The sequence below is a fragment of the Phocoena phocoena genome, chromosome 5, assembly GCF_963924675.1.
Source record: "Phocoena phocoena chromosome 5, mPhoPho1.1, whole genome shotgun sequence".
NCBI lineage: Eukaryota > Metazoa > Chordata > Mammalia > Artiodactyla > Phocoenidae > Phocoena > Phocoena phocoena.
Genome location: NC_089223.1, coordinates 101899837 through 101922271, shown reverse-complemented (window position 1 = coordinate 101922271; position 22435 = coordinate 101899837). Strand labels below are relative to the sequence as shown.

Here is a 22435-nt window from a genome sequence, read left to right as displayed (position 1 = left end):
TCATACCACTATGGTCTTTGGGTTAATAAAAATATTTGTGGAAACACAGTATTATACAGAAAGGCAACTTTTATTTATTCAAATTAAATTATAGTATGAGTTTCCTATACAAATAAAATCTTTTTGTAAATAAAAATACAAAATGCTACAAATTTCAATCACGTAAAAATGTAAAAATAATATCTGTATTATTATATCCATATATTTTCCCTTTACCACGACCAAAATGTACAGTAGTTACACGCAGTTCACACCACGTCTGGGAGACGGTCTCTCAAGCCTTCTGGGGCGCAAGGCTTGTTCAGTCCCTCGTCCACTTCCACGATGTGCCAGGAGGCCTTTCTTCCCACACGCTGAGCTCAAGGCACTTCCGACGACCATCCCCTGTCAGGAGGGACAGAGTCTAGCCTCTCGGACTAAAGCCGCCTCTGATGCTGAGCTGCTGACAGAGGACCTCACTGGTCCAGCTCGCCTTCGTTCTGCAGCGTCTTCATCGCCAGCCCCCAGAGGGTCATGCTGGAGAAGAACTGTCCCTCCGAGTTCCTGTACGCAGGGGCGGACGCGCGGCTGCCCAGGGGGTCGGCGCAGTGATGGTCCAGGGCAGCCAGGGACGAGCGGATCGCGGCCATGCCGTCGGCTTGCAGCGGCTCCGTGCCAGCCGAGGCCTCCACGCCTGAGTAGCTGTAGGCCTGGTGCTGCGCCTGCGGCACGTGAGGCTTGGCGAGCTTGAGGGGACCCAAGCTGAGCTTCTCCTGCTCACTTGCTCCGTGAGACTGAACCAGGGACCGGAACTTACAGGGGCCGTCAAATTCTGCCACTGAGTCTTCTTCCACTGGGTGGACGGGGATTTTAACAGACACGGGCATCAAAGTCAAGGACACGTCCTGAGAAAAAGAATCCGAGCTCTGAGATTTCTCCAGGTCCGAGGTCTCGATGGCCTGCGTGAGCTCCTCCAGAGCGTCCTGCCCCTGGTCGTCGGCCCTGCAGTGCATCTTCTTGTGCCGCCGCAGCACGGCAGAGCGGGTGAAGCACTTGTTGCAGATGTCACACGTGTACGGCTTCTCCCCTGTGTGAGTGCGGACGTGCCTGCGGAGGTCGCCGGATCCTCCGAAACATTTTCCTGGAAGAAGAAAAAGGGATCTTTTCAGAGGAGAACATTCTGGAAGGAGTCCCCTCCACCCCTGCTAAACCCCAAAGGACTCTGCTTTCATGTGAACTCAGCTGAGCCCTGCTGTCACCTGCTCACTCTGATTCCAGACTCTTCCACTCTTCTCCGGCTGTAGCCCCTCCAACCTGCAGCCTTGGTCTGGGCGTCTCGTGCGAGGGCTCTGGAGCCCCGTCTCCCTGCACAGGAGTGCTCGCTGGGTGTGCCTGGGCGCCTGCCCCAAACGCCCACACTGGGAAATTGCACCAGTTTTGTTCAGATTTTCATAAATCTAACACAGTCAATCTATAGTTTAGAAGCATCTTTTCTGCAGGTACTTATGTATTCAGCTTTTAACATAATTTTACACCTCCTTCTCCAGGTCCTATTTCCTTTCTCTGGGTATAAGCTAGAGGTAGGGGATCTAGTCCCGTCATGAGAGTAGGTTAGAAGATCGGAAGAGAAAAACCAATAAATAACCTTATTGAAGTCATAACACATTTACCAAGGTCTGAAACAAAGTACACAACTTACATGGACACATATTTTAGAACTTTTCACTTATTCCTATGTCATTATATTTGAATTCTCAGCTATCCAGCCCTGGTCAAGCAACAGTGGGCTATCTGGGCTGCTTCCAACTGTTCGCTACTATAACTGAGGTTCAACTAACATCTTTTTTTTTCATTGTTTCCTTAAGATAAATTCTCAGTAGTGGAATTAGTTGGCAAAAGGTGTTAACTATTTTCAGTGTCCTTAACGTGTATAAACTTCGGCCACAGTAGAGTTCCCAGCGAGACAGGGGATATGGGAGGTGTCTCCCCTCTGCCCTCAAGTCAAGACAGGGCAGCCAGGCTCGACGTGTGTCCATCGGAGGTCACGGTGGGGCAGCGCTTGCCTCCAGGTGTGGGCCTGCAATCCCCCAGAGCATGGAATGTGAGTATGTCCCCAGATGGGAAGTGAGCCAGCCCGGGGCCTAAGAGGACTGCCTAGAGAGGCGACGGGGCGCCAACAGAGAAAGTCTCCTCGGAGGAAACTGCTTTCACAAAACCAAGCGCTAAAGGAAAAAGTCCCGCTGAAAGAAAATGCACCTTTCCATCTCGGAAAAGTACAGCTGAGTGCTGCGGAAGGAGAACAGAGTGGAAGGGAAGGCTGTCTTCAGAAGAAGCATGAAATACTGGAGAGACAGGGACAGGGACAGGGACAGGGACAGGGACAGGGACGGGGGAGGGAGGGAAGGAAGAGGCAGAGAGAGGACCAAGCTTTAAACTCAGCAAAGCTCAGAATGGGAAGCCACCTTAAAACGGAAACTGTCTTTTGAATCCAAGAAAATGAAAACATACATCCACACATAAACATGTACATGAATGCTCAGAGCAGATTTGCTAAGTGAAATGAAGTCAGTTACAAAAGACCACGTATTACATGATTCCATTTATATGAAATGTCTGCAACAGGCAAATCTATAGGGACCGAGAGTAGATTAAGGGTTACCTCGGGTTGGGGGGAGGGGATGGGGAGTGACTGCTAATGGGTGTGGGGTTTCTTTTTTAGGGTGAGGAAAAGGTTCTAAGATTACATGGTGGTGAGGGTAGCACAACACTGAATACACCCAAACCGCTGAACCGTTCACTTTAAATGGCTAGATTTTATAGTACGGGATTTATCTCAATAAAGGTGTTATAAAGCTTTGAACCTGTCATGTAAGACCATTCCTGCTCCCTTTCTCCCTCTCCATTTCCCTGAAAGCTGACCTTGTTAGGGTCAGAAACCATGGTCAGTGAGTGGCTGGAGGGGTGGAAACGAAGTGGGGGGAAGAGAGGGTCCTGCTGCACTGCTTTCTCTACAGGGTCTTAGCCAGCAGCAGGTCTGGCTGGGGAAGGAAGAGAAGAGTGAACCTGAAATCAAGTTCACAGTTGTAATAATAATTTAGAACTGACATTTTAAACTAGTGATTTGAGACTGCAATTGTGATTTAAAGTGATGCAATTTTATCCTTTAATAGTAATGGAGCTGCCGACATTGGTGTCCAGGAGATCTGTACACAGTGTAAGTGGGAGATACAAACAAAGCTGCCTCCCTTTGGTTACATCCCACGCGTCCTGCCCTAATTTAGATACGAACCACAACTAGAACAAGCCACTCCGAGGATGCCCCAATTCCAGGCTCCCCACAGCCTGACTCTGAGCACTTTTCCTATTTGTTCTAAACAGGTAATCGTAAAAATGGTTATTCACTCATCTGCCCGCGATTCAATCCACATTGTCAGGGGCACATGTGCACAGCTGCACACACATGTATACAGGCCCTCCCAGTTCTTCAGAGGTTCCAACACTCTGTTATCACAGGTACCAGGCGACCTAACTTGCAATCCCAGTTTCCTCATCTGTGCAGTGATGTGCCTGGAAACTGAGAGCTGCCAGCCTTCCCTTTCCTTCCTGATGACTTTTCTGAAGCGTCAAATGCCATAGAAACGACCTTTGCTTCATGAAACACAATATGATCTCAAGAAGCCCTCCCTCTTGAGCCTACCGTGTGCCCCCGAGGCCCCAGCAGGCCACCATGCTCTAGCCCCTGCTGCTGCACCCCACGCTCTCCCCCGCTTTTCCAACTGCCAACCCTCCACGGGCCCAGACCAGGAGCACAGGGCACCTGGGACTCAGTATTAGTCATCTGTGTAACTGGAGCACCCAGGACAGTTCCTGATACCTTGAAGACACTCGGTAAATGTCTGCTACACAAATGCAGACAAATCAGAGGACCAAGGTGGTTAAGAAACAGCATCACTTCCATTTTACCCATGAAAACAGGGACGACTTATCTGAGACCCCTAACAGCCCAGGACGGAGTGGGCACAGACCCCGGTGCCCTCCCCACAGGGATGACCAGGTGACCGCGGGTCTGCGGTGGGCAGGAACTTACCACAGGCAGAGCAGCTGTAAGGCCGCTCACCCGTGTGCCGAACTCTGTGCTTTACCAACTTCCTCTGCATGTTAAAAGACTTTCCACACTCATCACAGGTGAAGACTTTATCAGCCGTGTGTGTCTTTTTGTGCTCCTTCAAATTACTGAAGTTACTGAACCCTAGAGAGACCACAACAGGGGTTAAATTGAAGGGCTGAGAACATTTTAATCAGAAATTTTCAAGGAAGAAAAGGGAAACCCTCAGCTATACCTCGACCACAGATGTCACACAAGTGTGGTTTTTCTCCTGAGTGAATAATGATGTGACGCTGGACATCACCAGAGGCTGCAAACCTGTAATGCAATTTGGAAATTCAGTTAAGAGCCTTTCTGCATCACTGCAAATCTTTCTAATGCGAGTCGCTGAGGGAGGAGACGAGCTGCTCCCTCTATTACTTCGGAATGTGATGAGGAGTGGCCTGATTTCATTTCAGAGGTTTAAAAAAAAGCAAAAAAGTTTACTTTTCTTCTCTTTTTAAAGGAAAGTAGAAAATGATCCAAGTGTTTTGTTTCTAAAACATCTTTTCTTACCTACTTTCACTAACCTTTCTTCTTCAGAGGTGATCACTAAGTTGGCTTGGGGAGTAACTCCAACCCAACCCCCAGTATGAAGCTCTATGCTCTTTCCTTCCCACCACACTCGATAGCAGGATAAGAGGTTGCATTTGGGGGAAGGTGTTGCATAGAGACATGATTTTAAATGCATGGAGCTCAGAAGGCTCACATTTAAAACATCCTGCAAAACAGGGACTCCAAGCGAAGCAGCAGGGGGCTTATGCTAAGAGGCGCCTCAAACAGGCAGTACATGTGACCTGGGCACTAAACCTGGGCAGCTATGGCAGAAAGGGAGACGTGTCAGGCTAGGTACCTTTCACTTCTTTGCTTTCTACCATCTGCAAAGATAACTGTCTTCCTGGAACCGAATCAAGAGTGTTGTCCCATCCTAGCAGAGAACTGTGACTATAGCTGGCCTGTGCCCATCCCACCCCGCCCCCAACCCCTGAGTACGAACTTATCAGGGGCCGAGAATCTGTATGTTCCCGACACAGCATTTAGCACACAGTAGGTGACTAATAAATGCTGAATGAATGACTGGTTAAACGAATGAAGAAAACACTGTGTGACTGGTATAGTCCTGGTTGTTGCCTGCTGTCCTAGAATGACCAACCAATAGATCATAGAGTATGTGGACTCCCGACAAACACCCCCAGTGAGGGGCGGGGAGTCCACGCTGCAGGCCGGTGTGCCCAGAGGAGGGACCATCTCTCATACTGCTCTCCACCTCCACAGGGAGACTGTCACCAAGTGAAGCCTCACTTTCCAAGTCCAAGGCCTCCCCAGCCCTCAGGCTTGCCAGGCCTTCCTGTGGCTGAACTCTCGGCCCTTCACAGGTCTGGGTGCGCAGCTGGGGTGCCTCCTACCGCCTCCTCTCCTGATTCCAGGCATTCAGGCTGCGAGTCTCATTACCCCTACCAGACAGTCACCTCCGTGGGGGCCAGTCATCTATTTTAACAGACATTTTTGGAATGAATGGAAATTTTAGCATAAGATAATTTTGTTTCATGTAAAATCCCATTTCCTAAGACTTGTGTCCTAGATTCTCTTTCCTTTAATTAACATTTCCATTTCTTTTTGCTATTCTCATGTGTGTCACAAGAAAAGCCAGAGGGTTTGGCTTTACTGTGTTCCTGAGTGACAGTGAGCCCCTACGTGGCTCAGAGATGCCAAGACTGCTCCTGACGTGCGAATGAACGAGCCCAGCACTGACCTCTTCCCGCAGATCTCGCAGATGTATGGTTTCTCCCCAGAATGCCGACGTAAGTGAGTCTGCAAATTACCCGCCTGTAAAAAAGGAAAAGAAAAAACATGCCAATAGTGAAAAAAAAATTTTAAGAGCACATAAATTCAAAAGGAAAACTGGCAGATTTAGCCAGGTTCCAGTCCAACTTCCAAATGAAGACTCCAGATGCACGACTCAGACGAAGCCACATGCAAGGAGATCAAGGTCCGGCCTGGTTCTGAGTCAGGAGCAGCCCCGCCCAGCAGTGAGCTGAACAGGGGAGCCTCTCAGCTCTGCTCCACGCCAGCCCCTGGTCCGGCCACGGTGTCGCACTCCTCTAAAATGGGCCCGACACACTGTGGAGGCTGCTTTAGGGGTCGCTAAGCTTGTGTTGTAAACAGCTCTTGATGTATTTTATTTCATTTTTTTTTTTAAAACCTGGACCACCTATATGCAACATCATTTGAAAAAAAGGTAGCGCTTGTACTTGGTTATTTCAGTATTCATTGTTTCTTCCTGAAAAACAGCTTTTGCTTATAAAGAAAGTGAGACATTTCCAAAAAGTATTTCTTCTTGGCAGTACAGTTATTCTGCCTGACAGGTTGGTCATTTTCACCTTCGTGCAAAAAAGCAAATCAGGAGATTCACAGTAGTCCTTCAGCTGCAGGCCTTTTACGTTTCTAATCTCTGAAACTAGCAGGGCTTTACGAAGAATAACTGATTTAAATGGAGATCACAAAATAGATTTCCATGTGCTAATCAACAGGAAATCAATATTAAATTGCCTAAAGTACAGTGAAATTAAACCTGCAATTGCCTCAGATATTACAAAAGCTACTGGCAAATGTTTCAAATTAGGATTTGGAAACACAATCTTCCATTGTTATAATTTAATACTCTCAATCTGTCACTTCCCAACTTAATTTTTTTATAGTGTTCTGTTACAAAAAAACACTGAGCAGGATGACTATATCTAAGGGTAATAATGTTGCAGGCCTTATGCACAAAATGAGCCAAAAAAAGAGAATGAACAGTAATACCCAACTCACAAACTTGGCTATGTAAATTTACAAATTTGCTATGTATATTTTAAACAAAATGCAAAGATAGTTCATGGTTATAGGTTTGAAGGTGGTTCTGAACCCGTGGACAGGTATAAAGAATGCTGTCTGTAGATTTTATGTTATATAACACAGAAGATTCTTTATGTCTATCAGACTCCGGGAAACACTAAGTTAGATACTACATTTCAGAATATGATAAATATAGCTTAGGAAAAAACTTGTTTATTTTAGATAACCAAAGAGAAAGAATCTGGCAGAACACTGGGAAATACCCAGCTTTTAACTGAATGACTATTAATAACAGTAATAAAACAGCAAATGTCAACAGCAATAGATATTTGGTCTACTCAGGCCTTTACAAGTACAGTATAACTAAATTACTCTTAGAAATTGGTATTATTATCTCTGTTTTCTAGGTGTAAAACTGAGATTCAGATAAATAAATTAGTTGCTCTAGTTACATGGTAGGCCAGAAATTAATGTTAGTTTGTCTGAGTTTAAACTCTTACATGAGGGCGTGCAAGTTTCTGTGAATAAACTAGCTTGTACTGAATTCAGTATGACAAGCCGTCACTTTGCCATCCAGGAACCAGTTCACTGGAGTTGAGATAATGCACCACTGAGGGCTTTAAATCGGTCAGTTCCAAATTTCAGAAAAGCTTGTCATTTAAATAACAAGTTGAATAGCACCATCTGCTCAACAGTTAAATTAGATCCCTCTTGTTTCAAGTTATTTTGTAAACTATGTATTATGACTGAAATGCATTCTGATTTGATTCTTAGCAATGCTGCATCTTTCTTTTTTAAATAAAGCATAACAATTACTTATTTTCAAAGTAAACAATTACTTGTTTTCAAACTGAATGATCTTCCACTTAATATTATAGTACACAACAGTAAAACAAACTTTAAGATGTTTCCTTAGATATTTAATACTGGACATGTCTAGTGAAAGTAATTATCATTCCCCCAAATAAAGGAGCACAAATTAGTCTGATAAATGGTATAAAAGTAGATTAAATAATGGAAAGATTCAGGCAAAAACATCCAATAATGCATTCAGATAATTTATACCGAATTACATAGCACAGTGGGGCCCAGATTATTTGCCCTTTAGTCAAGAGTCTTTATTTTTGGTAAACTTTGCTACGCTTTATTACTAATTATACATCTTAGAAATCATCTATAGCTGGATCCATGAAAACTCCAGTAAGTGCTAATACTAGTAGCCCTTAGTTATTAAGAGTTTACTACGAATGGAACACTTTGCTACGCAGTTGCAAATAGTGTTTCAGTGTTTCAATGCCCTCATAAAGTATAATTCACACATTACAGGAAGTAAACAGAGGCTCTGGGAGGGAAGCAGCCTCAGCCCCTATAGCTGGGATGGAATATTCTGATTCAGCTTTGTCTGTGGACTCAAAAGCTTGTGCTGCTGTTGGGCTGAAAAAGATTTGCACAAAAGGAAGTTCCACCCTTTCTAAGTGGATACCATTTTAAATTAGGATGGAGTTGTCAGAATTTTTTTTTTTTTTTTTTTTTTTTTGCGGTACGCGGGCCTCTCACTGTTGTGGCCTCTCCCGTTGCGGAGCACAGGCTCCGGACGCGCAGGCTCAGCGGCCATGGCTCACGGGCCCAGCCGCTCCGCGGCATGTGGGATCTTCCCGGACCAGGGCACGAACCCGTGTCCCTTGCATCGGCAGGCAGACTCTCAACCACTGCGCCACCAGGGAAGCCCGAGTTGTCAGAATTTTGAAGTGAAAAACTCTGTCGTAGAAAAGAAGTTAACACCTGATTTGTTGAGCAGTTTAAAAAATAAACTCCTTCTAATAGGTACCTGAAACTCAGTATTTAAACATGATCAAACCAGGCAGATTCTCTGTCAGGGTACTCTTCTAGTGGCTGCTGATTGTTTATATAAAAAAAAATAGAGAACCGTAAAACTTTAGAGAAAGAGAACTCAGATCTTAAAAGTAATCTAGTTCAGAAGTTTTAAGACTTTGAAACAAAACAAAAAAAATATGGAGATTAACACTGAGATATCACCTAAAGAACAACAATCATTCTATTGATAAAAGGACATTTAACACTGAAAATGTTGGAAATATCACCTCAGAGCTGAAAATTTAAGAAAAGTTCATTAAAATATTCTTATTTTTTGCATTTTCATCATGGATGGGATGAAACTTTGCCACCCCTGGCATCGGGCCACATCAGTGCCCTGGAATGTGTCTAAGCAGCCTCCTACGGGATGCTGTATCCCGTCAGTCATGCCCTGGACACAACACAGGAGCTGCTGGGAGGGCACCGAGCCTCTCAGAACCTGTCCTTCTGCAGCAGCTGCTCAGTGTTTCTATTCTGCCTCCTTGGAGAGACAAAGCAACTCCATTCCTCTCCCCAAAGACAGCTAAATACACTGCTTCCCTTTTCCTGTTTCTCATGTGACAGGCACTCCAGACCTGTCACTATCTTAGTCTTCTCCCCTGGATGCATCAAATGGCCCAGGTTCTCCTCCACACGGGAGACACGTGGCTCCAAATGGAGCCTCATTCATACTCTAAAGTACTGCGTGACTCTTATTTGCTGAGATCCAGGCCCGTACAGTGTCCAGAATTATATTAATACGTGCATAGTTTTGTTGTCACAATCCAGGCTTATCACAGCGTTTTAAAGCTGAGGTCTCAAACTGCTTGCTGACTCATAATTAAGGTTGTGGCTGACCTTTTTTTTTTCTTTAAAAAATGACTAACACTACGAAATACTACACAGCATAAAAGATTAATTCTTATTGGTAGGTCTGTTTTCTAAATCTTCCAGAAAGGAAAATATTTCCAGTCCATTGTAACCACACGTATTCCAGTTTGTATGAGAAATGAAGGACAGGTTACTGAGTATTCGTGTGTAAACGCCACCACTGCTCTCTCCACCTGGAATGCCAGAGACTCTAGGCTGATCAATGACTCCCTGTCTTCAGTGCCCACCCCGCCCCCGCCAGCTTTCAGGTAGAAATGACTACTGTCCTCTTCATACCGTTGCCTATACAAGTGTCACAGCACTTGCAGCGTTTCATTGTGCTTTATCAGTTTATACAACTGTTTCTTCCTCTAAACGCAAAGCTCCCTGAAGCCTTTACTTGTCTTTGTGCCCTAGCACATGGCAGAGCTTATTCACAAAAATTTCGTTACTTCATTATGAAATAAAACAGTGATATACATCTGTAAACTATAATTATACATAACTTTACAGTCATAAAAATCTGGTAAACATACAGACACCAACACAGAAGAGGAGGATTTCTGTAACATTTATCAGACAGGGCCGCCCTTGGTGGGACTCGAGAGGGAAAGTGTAGGACAAGGTCTGAAGCAGTGGACAGGGCTGCCATCCAAACCACCGTATTAAAAAGTACCAACACTCAAGCCCCAGTCCCAACCAACAGAGTCAGAATCTCTGAGGGTGAGCCCGGCTTTAACGCCAGGAGAGAAGGCCGAAGGCAGACTCGATGCTTGAAAGTCTGGGTACACTTTATTTGGTTAGCACTGAAGAGTCAAGGACGGGTTCCAAGCAAGAAAAGGACAGAACCTAAATTGTTATCACAATGTAAACGTATAAAGGACTTTCATGTCCATTTTTTCATTTAATTCTAATAGTCCCATGAGGTGGTATTATCCCTATTTTTAAGAATTAGAAAAATGAGGCCCAGAGTAGAGATTGCTAACTATTAATGGTCATTAATCCAAGTTTTACGCTTTCCAACTACACCAAAACTAGAAAGGTTAAAATGGCGGGATGTGGGGTGGAGAGAGTGCACCTTAGGAAGACTGGTCTACAAGAGCAGAGAGGACAGAGAGAGGAGAGAAGGGAGGCGATGGCAACAGGAGAGGGACTAGTGACATGTCCTGAGGACTCACCATGAGCCAGGTGAGATGCTATCATCTTATGAACTCACTGACTCCTCACACACCATGGGGGTCAAGGGTCTCACACCCCTGCTCTATAGATAAGAAAGCTGAGTGCCAAATGGTTAGGTAGCTTGTCCAAGGTCAGAGCAGTAAACCAGAGGCTGGATCCAAATCCAGACTGTCTGGCTCTAGAGGCCAAGCTCTGACCCCCAGGTGAGGCTGGTAGGAAGAAGCACAGGCCTCAACGAGAGAGGCATGTAGAGCAACGACCCCTCCACTCAGTTCAGCAGAAGCTCACTGAACACTTGGTGGGTGCACGGACCCTGCCTGGACTAGTAATACACAGGAACACGTTAGGATGAGGTGAATCACTGCTTGCAGCCAGTAGAAGAGTGAGAAGTAATTAGATGGCAGGTCTGGGTGTGTGGGAGACTGATGAAGGGTAAATTGGAAGAGCCGGCTCCGTGGGGATGTGACAGAAGCAGGGGCCGCACTCCTGCTGTTGCCGTGCTCCGCGGGGCCACACTGCCCCGCTCTCTCCACAATAGAGGGCTAGAGTCCTCCATTGAGGCCCAGCCCCAAGGTCCTTGCCCAGTAAGACAGCATTTGCACATGCTGTTACTCCAGGATTAGCACGCGTGTGTAAAAAACAGTTGTGGGGTGACTGCTTCCTCTGCAGGACTGTGCACTGGGACCCTGCGAGAAGCTTCTGGAATGCCAATGCCCGGCATGTGGCAAGGGAAGAGTTACCTTCCATTTCAGAAGGAAAAGCAGGATCCCACAGCCATTCTATCATGTTCAAAATTTTCTTTAGAACATTCAATCTCTAGGTTTCTCTACGTCTAGTGCCCAGATCAGTACAGCGCCCATAGGAGGACACAACACATGCCGGCTGAGTGAGAGAACACATGTGTAATGGTAGTGAAAGCAGGGAATGAAATGTGTTTGGTCTTTTCTCCAGCATCCTAACATCTACTGTCTCAGTAAGAATAAGGACATTTGTCTTGGATCCAGCCCAGCACAATGTGCAGCCCCCAAGTGGTGCTCAATATGGTTACATCACTTGTGGAAGAAAAGAAATATACTAGAAATGGACCCATCCTTAATGCAGGAAAAAGGTATTGTGAGAGTTCACACACTTATAAAAAATGGTATTTTCCGCCCAATGAACTAGAAATTTCTTTTCTTGAAAATTATTTTTTTCTTGATTTAGTCTGAAGTCTTTTAAGTTACAGATATCATCAGAGGCTTCTCTCCCAAGTCCAAAAGTATGTCTTATCTGTAATAAAAATAAACACTGGGTTTCAGGTTTCCAATTATTAACAATAAATAAAAGAATTCCCACCTGAGAGAAATGTTTCCCACAAATGTTACATTCAAAAGGTTTCTCACCTAAAACAAAACAAAACAAAACAACAACTTGTAAAACCATGGGTAACATCTGCAGGATAATTTTCTGTGTAAAATGTTTAAGCTGTCTCTTTTGTCCCACCTTCCAAACCATGGTATTACATACTTTATCATCAGACTATGAAAACGGGAGCCTCTGTCCTCATCCTCATCATCTCTCGCGCCCTTAGATGATAGGCAGAGATGATAAAAGTGAAATCTATATTTACTTTTCTCTAAAAAATTAAATTGTTCTCCAAATTTACACCTGTGTTGAAATCAAACGTATTTATCTGCATTCAAACCAGATTTAGGCTTTGGACACAGACTTTTCCTTCAGTTGAAAATCAAATGTGAGTTTTCTGGCGGAACAGCATGAACCTGGTCACCCATCCTCAGCCTGACTCCTGCAATGACCACTGATTCCTAACAGAACCAGGGTGACTCATTCACACCACATGAGGTATGAACCTGGGAGAGCCCAAAGCAGAGCGGGATCTCCTGAAAGTGTGATGGGAAAAATCCCCTCCCCACTGCCTTTCAGCCTTGGTTGCAACGTGCTGACAGGGGAAAAGAAGATTCCATGATGAGACATGTTCCCCTGCTGACTGCTTGGCCCCCTGATTTCAGCAACTCTGAATAATTACACTTTGGTACAGAATAGATGGAGAGAATGGACTCTACTACAAAGAAACCACAGCAATTCTGAAGACAGTCTCTAGAAAATAATCTGTTTAAAAACATACTTCAGGTACTGCCTTTAACGCCTCTAGAACCCTAATAAACAGACTGTTAAGACCAAGAACCTTCCATTTTTCCCACTCCCCTCAAATCAAGTGCTTTCATTAAGAGCCTTTTAAAAAAATAACACAAATGTTTCCCTTCCTACTGTATTGCTGGGGTGTGCCAGCTTTATAGGCTTCTGCTAAGGTACTTTTATTTTGATCTTTTCCCAAAAACTATTTAATGGCTTCCTCAAGGATAAGGGGGGAGCTTCTGACCCCAAGTACAGTCGGCGCTTGGACAACAGGGTTTTAACTGCACAGGTCCACTCATACATGGATTTTTTCCAGTAGTAAATATTACAGTACTACATGATGGAAGCTGGCTGAGTCTGCATATGTGGTGGAACCAGTACATGGAGGACCAACTATAAGTTAGACTAGGATTTTCAACTGCTCAGAGGGTCAGTGCCCCTCAGCCCTGCGTTGTTCAAGGGTCAACTGTAATTATAATCATATGGATGCTGTATTTTGGACTACATTTATGTCTGAAGTTATGGGGATAATAGATGTTACGTTAAAGTCCGCCCTATGAGATATGAGAGTCTGAAAAAAGAGATCACTAGCTCCTAAGACTCTCAAGTGACCAGCGTTAACAACCCTACTCCAGTGGTTCTCAAACTTTTTGTTCTCGGGACCTCTTTACGCTCTTAACAACTGAGGACCCTAAAGAGCTTTTGTTCATGTGGGCCATATTTGGCAGTATAGTCCATATTAGAAATCAAAACTGAGTGATTTTTGAAACACACGACATTTTTCACTGGCCTCCAGAGTGAAGGCCTCATCACAGATCCTGCAGCCTTTAGCCGACTCCACTGTACACTTGTGGGAGAAGGAGAAGGAAAAGGCAAGGAGCATCCTACATTATGATACAAATAGTTTTGGCCTCAATGACCCCCGAAAGGGTTCCCCACATCATACTTTGAGAACTGCTGCCCTTCTCAATATATTTATGTCCCAGGAAGCAGCTGTGCCATATAACTGTATGACTACTATTAACCAAAGATGTTCTTGCAGAATAAACAATTCTTGTTTCCTTTAAAGCTAAATAGGTTAAGTTTCTCAAATAAAAATTATAGTGATCATTAGGCTCCAGAAAATTACAGAATGACCTAAATTAAGTTTTTACAGGGCAAAACTGAGTCAATGATACTGTCTTCATATGGAGTAATAATAATGATAGTATCTTATATTCAAATACACCAAAATTTATAAAGGGCTTTCATAAATATTAATTCAGTCTCAACAGTGCAATGAGGCAGTAAACACCTAAGCAAACAGGGAATCAAAAGTGATAACAGGACATCACATCAATGGTCACAATTACACAAGTACCTTGAAAAGCAGTTACTTTAAGAAGCATCCTATAACATATTCCTTCTCATGCCTCTAAGATAATTGCCATTAATTTGTAATGTGTACCAGAGTCATCACGCTTAAATGCAGGAAGAATAGTAATATATATGTATTATATTACATAATGTATATATACTGTATAACACTTTCTTTTTTTTTTTTTTTTTTGCTGTACGCGGGCCTCTCACTGCTGCAGCCCCTCCCGCCGCGGAGCACAGCCTCCGGACGCGCAGGGTCTGTGTACGGCCCAGCCGCTCCGTGGCATGCGGGATCCTCCCGGACCGGGGCACGAACCCGTGTCCCCTGCATCGGCAGGCGGACTCTCAACCACTGCGCCACCAGGGAAGCCCCAACACTTTCTTTTAAAGCTTTTGGAAAAAATAAACATTTTGGAAAGGGGAGGTATGAATTACATGAACTAAGGTATGAATTAAGGTAACAAAACTTTGAAAATTCAATGTTCAGATGGAAGGATTTTCATTTGAAAATATCAAATGGTTAAAGCTGATCCTTATTAAAAAGTTTGCCTCCTGCCTCCCAAATCACAATTTTTTAAATGTGATATTCAAATTACCTTCCAAAGCTTTCAGGATTACTCAAACTAAATTACTTCAGTCTGAATTAACCTACCTTATGCTTTTAAAAAATAAACAATCTAATTCTAAAGAGAGAACTAAATATTGCTTATCTGTTTTAGAATTAATTTGAAAATCTGAGTGCATCAAAATAATTTGCCATACTTTAGAGATGGAAAGTTTCCCATATACAACCGCAATTAAAATTAAAATGAAAAGTGTACCATTCTTTTAAACTGGCTCTATGAAAGCATTTACAGAAATGAAGATTATTCTTTAAAAGGCATCACCAAAAATATAAAATAAAAAATAGCTAACACTCTTTGATTTTGGGGGGTAAATATCAATGACGTCATCAAGCAATAGCAAAACTTCTTACAAAAACAGGAGCAGGCAGTGGTGTCTGATTGTCTGCATTATTTCCTTTCCTTTTGCCTGCGGGGACCGAATCAGTGTACCTGTATGAGACCGTTTGTGAAGCTCCAAATTGCTGGGATGTTTAAAAGGTTTTCCACACAATTCACACGCATACTGTCTCTGTGACTGAAGTGTCTGGGATTGGTCTTCCAGGGCCGCGGTGTCTTCGGGCCTCTCCATCTCATTCATGCAATTAAAATTCTCAGCACTGATGAGTTCTTCACTTTCTTTTTCTTCAGCACTTTGGCTGTTAACTTTCTCTACACTATGGTCACTGGCAGATTCTATCCTCTTGGTTAACCTGTCATCTGATTTGGGTTCAGATGTCTGCTCTGCAGATTTCTGTGACTTTAGGAAATTTAGCTTCTTAAGGTGAATGGCCTTCTTGAGCCTCATCTGTCTGGTAGGTTGTTGGCTTGCGTGGTCTGGCTCAGGGTCTGGGGTAGGTTCATTCAAAGGCTGGGCCAGGAAGTTGGAAGGCAAGTGCTCGGAGGACTCCAGGACACACTCGGCATGACCAACAGCACAGGGCTGGTGTTCCGCGGCATGAAGGTCTGAGGATGTGCTGAAAGTGAAAGGCTGCTTGACGATCCTCTCATGACTGGGACAGGTGGCTTGTTTATAGTACTGCTTACTGTACAAGTTTCTGAGCTTGTAGTAACAGTTTGGCTGTTTGAAAGGCAGTTCTGTGCAGCTGCCACCTAACGTATCAGGGGCTTGTTTTGAGGTTTCAGCTGTGGAAGTATGAAGACCAACTGAGGGTGGGGCATGAGAATGTGATTCATCCACAACTCTACCCTGCCGAACACCTGCTGAGCACTCCTGCAGCAAATGAGGGGCGTAGTTTTCACTGATAACACAATTAGCGTCAGGAGTCAAAGCACTTTGCAGGGAGAATGTACTGTGACAAGGCAGGCCGGGTGGCTGGTCTACACCGGCTGACTTTAAGAATGTGTGACACAGATTCAGAACATTCTGAACTTGCAAACACTGTGCCGTGTCCAGCATGACTTGTATATTGTCCTGGTTAAGATCCAGATGCGACGTGTACATGAAGTCCAGGATCTGCCCGATGCCGCTTACATTTTTAATATCCAAGTGAAAAACATCATTCTTCTGACCTGAAGAATTCTGAAAGAGGCTCCTGATAAAAGAAAGGATATCTGCTTACAGTGTTAACAGTTCATACATTCTGATAGCTTTTTTTATAAATAATATCCATGTTAATATTCAAAATTACCATCCTTCTATAAATGCCAATATTTTAAAATTAAGTATGCTTTAATCCTTTAAAAGGTTTTGGCAAGCCATCCAATAAAGCAATTCGGACGCACTGAATTAGTGTGTTGAATATCCAAACTTCCAAGGAAATCTCAACATAAAATTTTGAAATATACTCATTGTTCTTTTTTTCAAAATGCAATTATCTAAATGTAACACTAATTGCAGAGTATAGAAAACTAAAGAACACACATTTTTCAATATTTTCTGTTTAGTCTGACAAAGTAACATATCTCAAACCAGGAAACACATACAAAAATATTTCCGTATCTGTCTTAAAAACATCTGAATATAAAAATAGCTATAATAAACCAACCCTAGATATACACTAATTTTTTAAAATTTCAATTTGTTAATTGTGGCAAAATACACATAATATCACTTAACTATGGTTCATATGATAAATTCAGTGGCATTAAGTACATTCACGTTGTTGTACAACCATCACTACTAACCATTTCCAGCACCTTTTCAACATCCCGAACAGAAACTCTATACCTGTGAAACAATAACTCCCATTATCCCCATCCCCTCAGCCCCTGGAAACCACCATTCTGCTTTCTGTCTCTAGGAATCTGACTACTCTAGGTACCTGAGGTACATTGTACTACTCTAGGTACATTTTTTAAGCGGTAATTTATCTGGCTGTCAGATGTTTCTCAGCAACCCAATGGTCCATAAACCAGCAGTGAGAGAGCCCTATAAGTTAATGGGGGGAAAAGGCACCATAAAACCCAGGCACTTTGTTCTGGGCACAAGTCAAGTTCACTGGTGAATGAATTTGTCGCATGTAAAACTACCAAGTTGAGTCAAGTAAATTGTCTTGCAAGTTTGTTAAAGACCTTTTATCAAATGCAGTCAACCTGCATCCCCCAAACAGCCTTCAGTTCTGTTCTAATATGTACTTAAGGAAAGTACATATCAGAAGTAGAGTGGGGAAAACTCAAAATAGCCAATGTATCACAACATCTAAACCTAACTGTTCTATGAAAACAGAACAGGCAAAGACCAAGTAGGGGACCATTTTGCACACGGGCAAAAAGTGTTGCCTACCTCAGTGAGCCAATCCACTATAATACAACTTGTAGCATATATGACAGCTGGGATTTAATCTGATGATTCGGGATTATCAAGGAATGAGTAAATCCTGTTCCACATGTTGTTTACTAGAGCAATAAAATAGTATGAATTTTAGGGGAAAAAAGGTACTGAAAAAGAAGCTTTAGTGCGTAAAGAGAGATAAATCTAGTTAATCAGAAAATGTATGTAGAATACATAATCTAATGTTAAAAATAAATGAAATACTATCGCTTGATATTATTATTTATAAGTAAATCTTTCACTGAGGCAAAAATGATTACAGGGGTAAGTAAACTGAGTTCAAACCTGTTTTCTTAGAATAGTCAAATGAGAAACAAAAACTAAAATGTTTTAATTTAAAAAAATAGCATATAGAATGCTCTCTGATTTCTTATCAAAGAAATGTTCTTACCAGAAATTCTATTTCTCAATCTTTTTATCCTGAAAGGATAAGAAATGTATACAAAAGACGGATGTTAATTGGAACTATTAAAATCAAAGGCAAAGTGCCAAAATAGTTTCAAGTGCCCCAAATATATTTTAGTTAAAAGGCTCTTTCCCTCTCGGGTTACTCTAAATATTCAATACAAAAGCAAAAAACCCACAATGTGCTACAAAAGATAAGGGGAGTGAAATCCAAGGAGAAAATAAAATTTAGTCAAAATAGTTCCAGTCTAGAAGAGCTTTCTCTCCGTACAATTGGAAGAACAAAGTCTAAAATATGTACCTAAAGTACTGGCTGAAAGCTGCTAGAACATTCTTATGTGCTTTAAAGCAGACTCCTTTCACCACCAACATACAGTCACAAAGCAGGCCTTGAATACGCTGCTCGTGCAGCTGCTGGAGGAGATGGCAGCTGTGAGTAGCAACTGGGTCCATGCTCCACCATCCAGGAGACCTAGGACAAAGGACATGGATAAGTTGTGATTCCTGACGCCATCACCAGAAATCAAATGGCACCCAAACCCAGTGGCTGACCTGTGCTTCACCGTCATGATTCCCTGTCACAACAGTTTAAAAAAACGAGCAAAAAACATAGCTTCTGAAGCATCTAGACCAATGCTGTTCAACAGAACCATCAGCAATGATGGACATGTTCCTTATCTGCACTGCTCAATACAGCAGCCGTGAGCCACAGAGGGCCGCTGAACACTGGGAACGTGGTGAGTACGACCGAGGAACTGAACATGTAATGTAATTTATACTTAAATAGTCACCATATTTGGCAGTGCAAATCCAGAATATGACCATGCTAATACTACATGCACGTCTCTCATTTCTACTTAGATTACTTCAATGAAAAAATATACATATATAAACACTTATGAGGTTGGGAAATGGCCAACTGGATAAGATGAAATCAATCCTTATTGAGCAGCTGTATATGGGGCACTGAAGTAGAAGTTGAGGAAAATTACGAGCCTATTTGGGGAGATAAGACACAAGCCAAAATAAATGAACACACACCATAAGACGGCAATAAGAGAGGTACCGTAAGGCAGCACCTCCATCCATTCGTCCCTCCAGCCTCTCTGACAAGGCGCTACTTTAGCAGAGACCTGAGGAAGGAACGGGAATGAGCCGGGGCTCCTGGAACAGAAACACTGGCAATCATGAAGTGTGAGCCGGAGCTGAGTGGGCAGCTGAAGCCAAGGGAGAGGGAGGCCCTGACACGAGGGGGAAAGGAGAGGCAGGGAGGGGAAGGACAAGCAGAGGGCCAGACCACGTAGAGCCTTGCAGGGCCTTTTAAGAACCTTGACTTTGACTCTGAATGAGACGGAAGCCATTATATGGATACAGAAAATTTCATCACTCATCATCTACTTACTGACTCCTCTGTGCCAGGCTCAAGGGCTACAACGGTAAGCAAAACACCCCAGGTCCCCACCCTCCTGAAGCTTACATTCTAGGGGAGGAAACACACACACAAGTACATGACAATGAAGCCAAACAGTCTGAGCTAGATACTTCATGAGTTAAGACACGGGCTCTGACGATGAGGAGCTCAGTCTAGTAAGAGGTGGTGTTTGGAAGAGGAAAAGTGAGGGAGAAATGGAGTCAGACTGAGGTGAGACTATGGAAGTTAAAATGGCAGTTTGGTAGTAAAAACTAAAAAGCCATTACCTGCTTTCTTTGCTTTCATTCTCAATACATAAGCATTACTGAAGAAGTCACTAAACCATGAAGGCAAAATCTTTTTAACATGGCCTCTACTTCTATTATTGTTATTATTATTATTATTAGGCTTACTTCCTATTAATCCCAGGTGTGCCCTCCAAAATAAACTACCTGCAGCTCCCCAAACAAGCTGTGTTCCTGGCCAGTTTTGGACCCCTAGCCCACTACTCACTAGCTATACGGCTGGGCAAATGACTTCTCTGTGTCCTACTTTCCTCATCCTATCTCACAGTTATTGAGATAATTGTGAGAACCCACGTGAACATTTAATATAGCCCCTGGCAATGTATTAAATATTCAACTCACGTTATCTAGGAGGAACACCTAGAGAGCCAGTTAAAATGCAGAGCCCCGGGCCGAGGCATCTGCACTGCGCATCCAGGTGACTCTGAAGCAGGTGGGCTGCAGACCTCCGCCTTGCTCTCTCCTCAAGAGTCTCTGGCTCTGATACTTCCTGTCCTGGGAATACTTTATTGACAAATGACTCTCCCACCTTCCAGATAACGCCCACGCTCTGAACACGGTTTGGCTGAGCTGTCACCTGCTCCCGAAGTCTTTCCGGCCACGTTTCCCCTTCCCCACCGTTCCTTCCTCAAGTCTGACTTTGGGGTCACATCTGTGCCATCTTACCGCATAAATACTTCAGTAAGATACCCTGTCATCATGTGCTATCACCTGTGTCTCCAACTCTGCCGTGAGTTCTGAAGGTACACCTCATCCACCTTCACCTGGCACACAGCAGATACTCAACCACTGAAATGCACGCTAGCTGATCTCTGCTGCTGGTTAGTAACGTTTTCTATTTGTCTCTTTTCAACTCCGTCTACATTCCCCACAACAGTGCTTCTGAATCTTTTCCATTCTCTTCATTCTCGCCACGTCTGTCTCCCTCTTCCATAAAAATGACTGTGACGCTGACTGCACTAAGGTTGATTCCATGAATGACTTACTATATACCCTGAGCGCCTTTAAATTCCTTTTGTGATTCCAAATTTCCCGCTCACCCCCCTCAATCCCTTCACCTCAAAGGATGAAGCGCGCCTTCTCCTTCCAAAGCTGACTTCCCTTCTCCTCCCCCTCTAGGACTCTGCTTCATCACCCCTTTCAGTGCTCCACTCTGTCCTCCACTGGCTCACCAGTCCCTGTAAACACGCCAAGATGGCCCCGTGTTGAAAAAAGCAAAACAAAACAAAACAGGACAACAAACCTTTCCCCCAGGTATATCTAGTCATCACAGGGCCCCCCGTCTCACACGTTTGAAAGAGCAATCTACACACCCTACTTTACTTTCTCACCACTCCTTTTTTCACCTTTCAACCTGCTGCCCTTCTCACTGTGCTGAAACAGACTCCCCACAGTGGCCTGCCCTCAGTCCCTTCCCCCCAAGCTTTCCCACAACAGGTGGTGATGCAGCCTGCCCACCTCCACTGTGGAACTCCCCCTGCCCAGAAGGCTCCCGGTTCTCCATGTCCCTGATCTGTCCCATCTCCAGGCGGCACTTCTTCCCCTGTGAGCCCCCCACACGTTAATGTCCCTTAAGATTCAGCACCTGGGCCCTCTTCTCTTTCCCATCACCATCACATCTATTCTTAGCTTTCACCTGCTCAGAGCAGACAATTCCTAAATTTGAAACTCCAGCTTCAGCCACCAGTTCCAAATGTCCAGCTTTCTGCTGAACATCTCCAACCGTATGACCCTTCAACTCAGAATCTCCACATCTCATCTCCCATCATCTCACCTCCTGGTTCCTAAACCCTGGATGGAGCCCATGCTCTTATGCCCATGAGAAAAAGGACATTAAAAACACAACATACCCCAAAGACTTAAATGTTAAAATACAGAAAATATTCTGAATCTATATTAGACATTCTCTAGCTATAGAGAAGTGACATGCAAAGTTATGAACCATTCCACAGTTTCCTTTAACTATAAAAATTGTAACTATTCTATATTACTTAATATAGTTCTCTAATTGCTTCATGTCAATCCTGTGCCTCTCCAATAAGATTATAAAAAACTCCAGAAAATGAATTTGCATCTTGTATTTCTTATGTGTCCTATGAATAACAGCTATGAATAATAATGTATCATGTACCTAGTAACAATAATAACAAATATTTATCAAATGTTTCCTCTATGCCAGGCAGTATTTGAAGCTCTTTACACATATTAACTCATTTAATCCTCAGAATAACTGTAAAATAGATACTACATACTATTAGCCTCATTTTACAGACGAGAACAATGAGGCATTTGGTGGATAAAAGAGGTCCACAACTTCTCTGACCCTCTTCGCAAGGGGAGGTGGGATCTAGGTCTCCTCTCCTTGAATCTGAACAGCCTCTACCTTAATCAACAGAACAGGTAAAAGGAAGGGTGTAAAGCTGTGCCCATTTCTGGGCCCAAGCCCCACAAGCTGACAGCTTCCACCTTCCATGTTTTGGACACTGGCTCTGGAAGGCCTGAGTCAACAGCAGGACTGTCAGACACCCAGCTGGAGAGAGCACATGGGGCAGGAGAAGG

The 22435-nt window shown here is 43.6% G+C and overlaps 1 protein-coding gene across 1 annotated transcript; it reads right to left on the bottom strand.

The window, feature by feature from the left end:
* Positions 1-455: 455 nt before the first annotated feature.
* On the bottom strand, positions 456-18613 carry ZBTB49 (zinc finger and BTB domain containing 49). Its single transcript, XM_065878093.1, has 7 exons — positions 18462-18613; positions 15415-16517; positions 12200-12246; positions 5877-5950; positions 4320-4402; positions 4067-4228; positions 456-1120 (listed from the first exon to the last, which is right to left on the bottom strand). The coding sequence occupies exons 1-7, from the start codon at positions 18611-18613 to the stop codon at positions 456-458; spliced, it is 2286 nt and encodes a 761-aa protein (XP_065734165.1).
* Positions 18614-22435: the final 3822 nt, after the last annotated feature.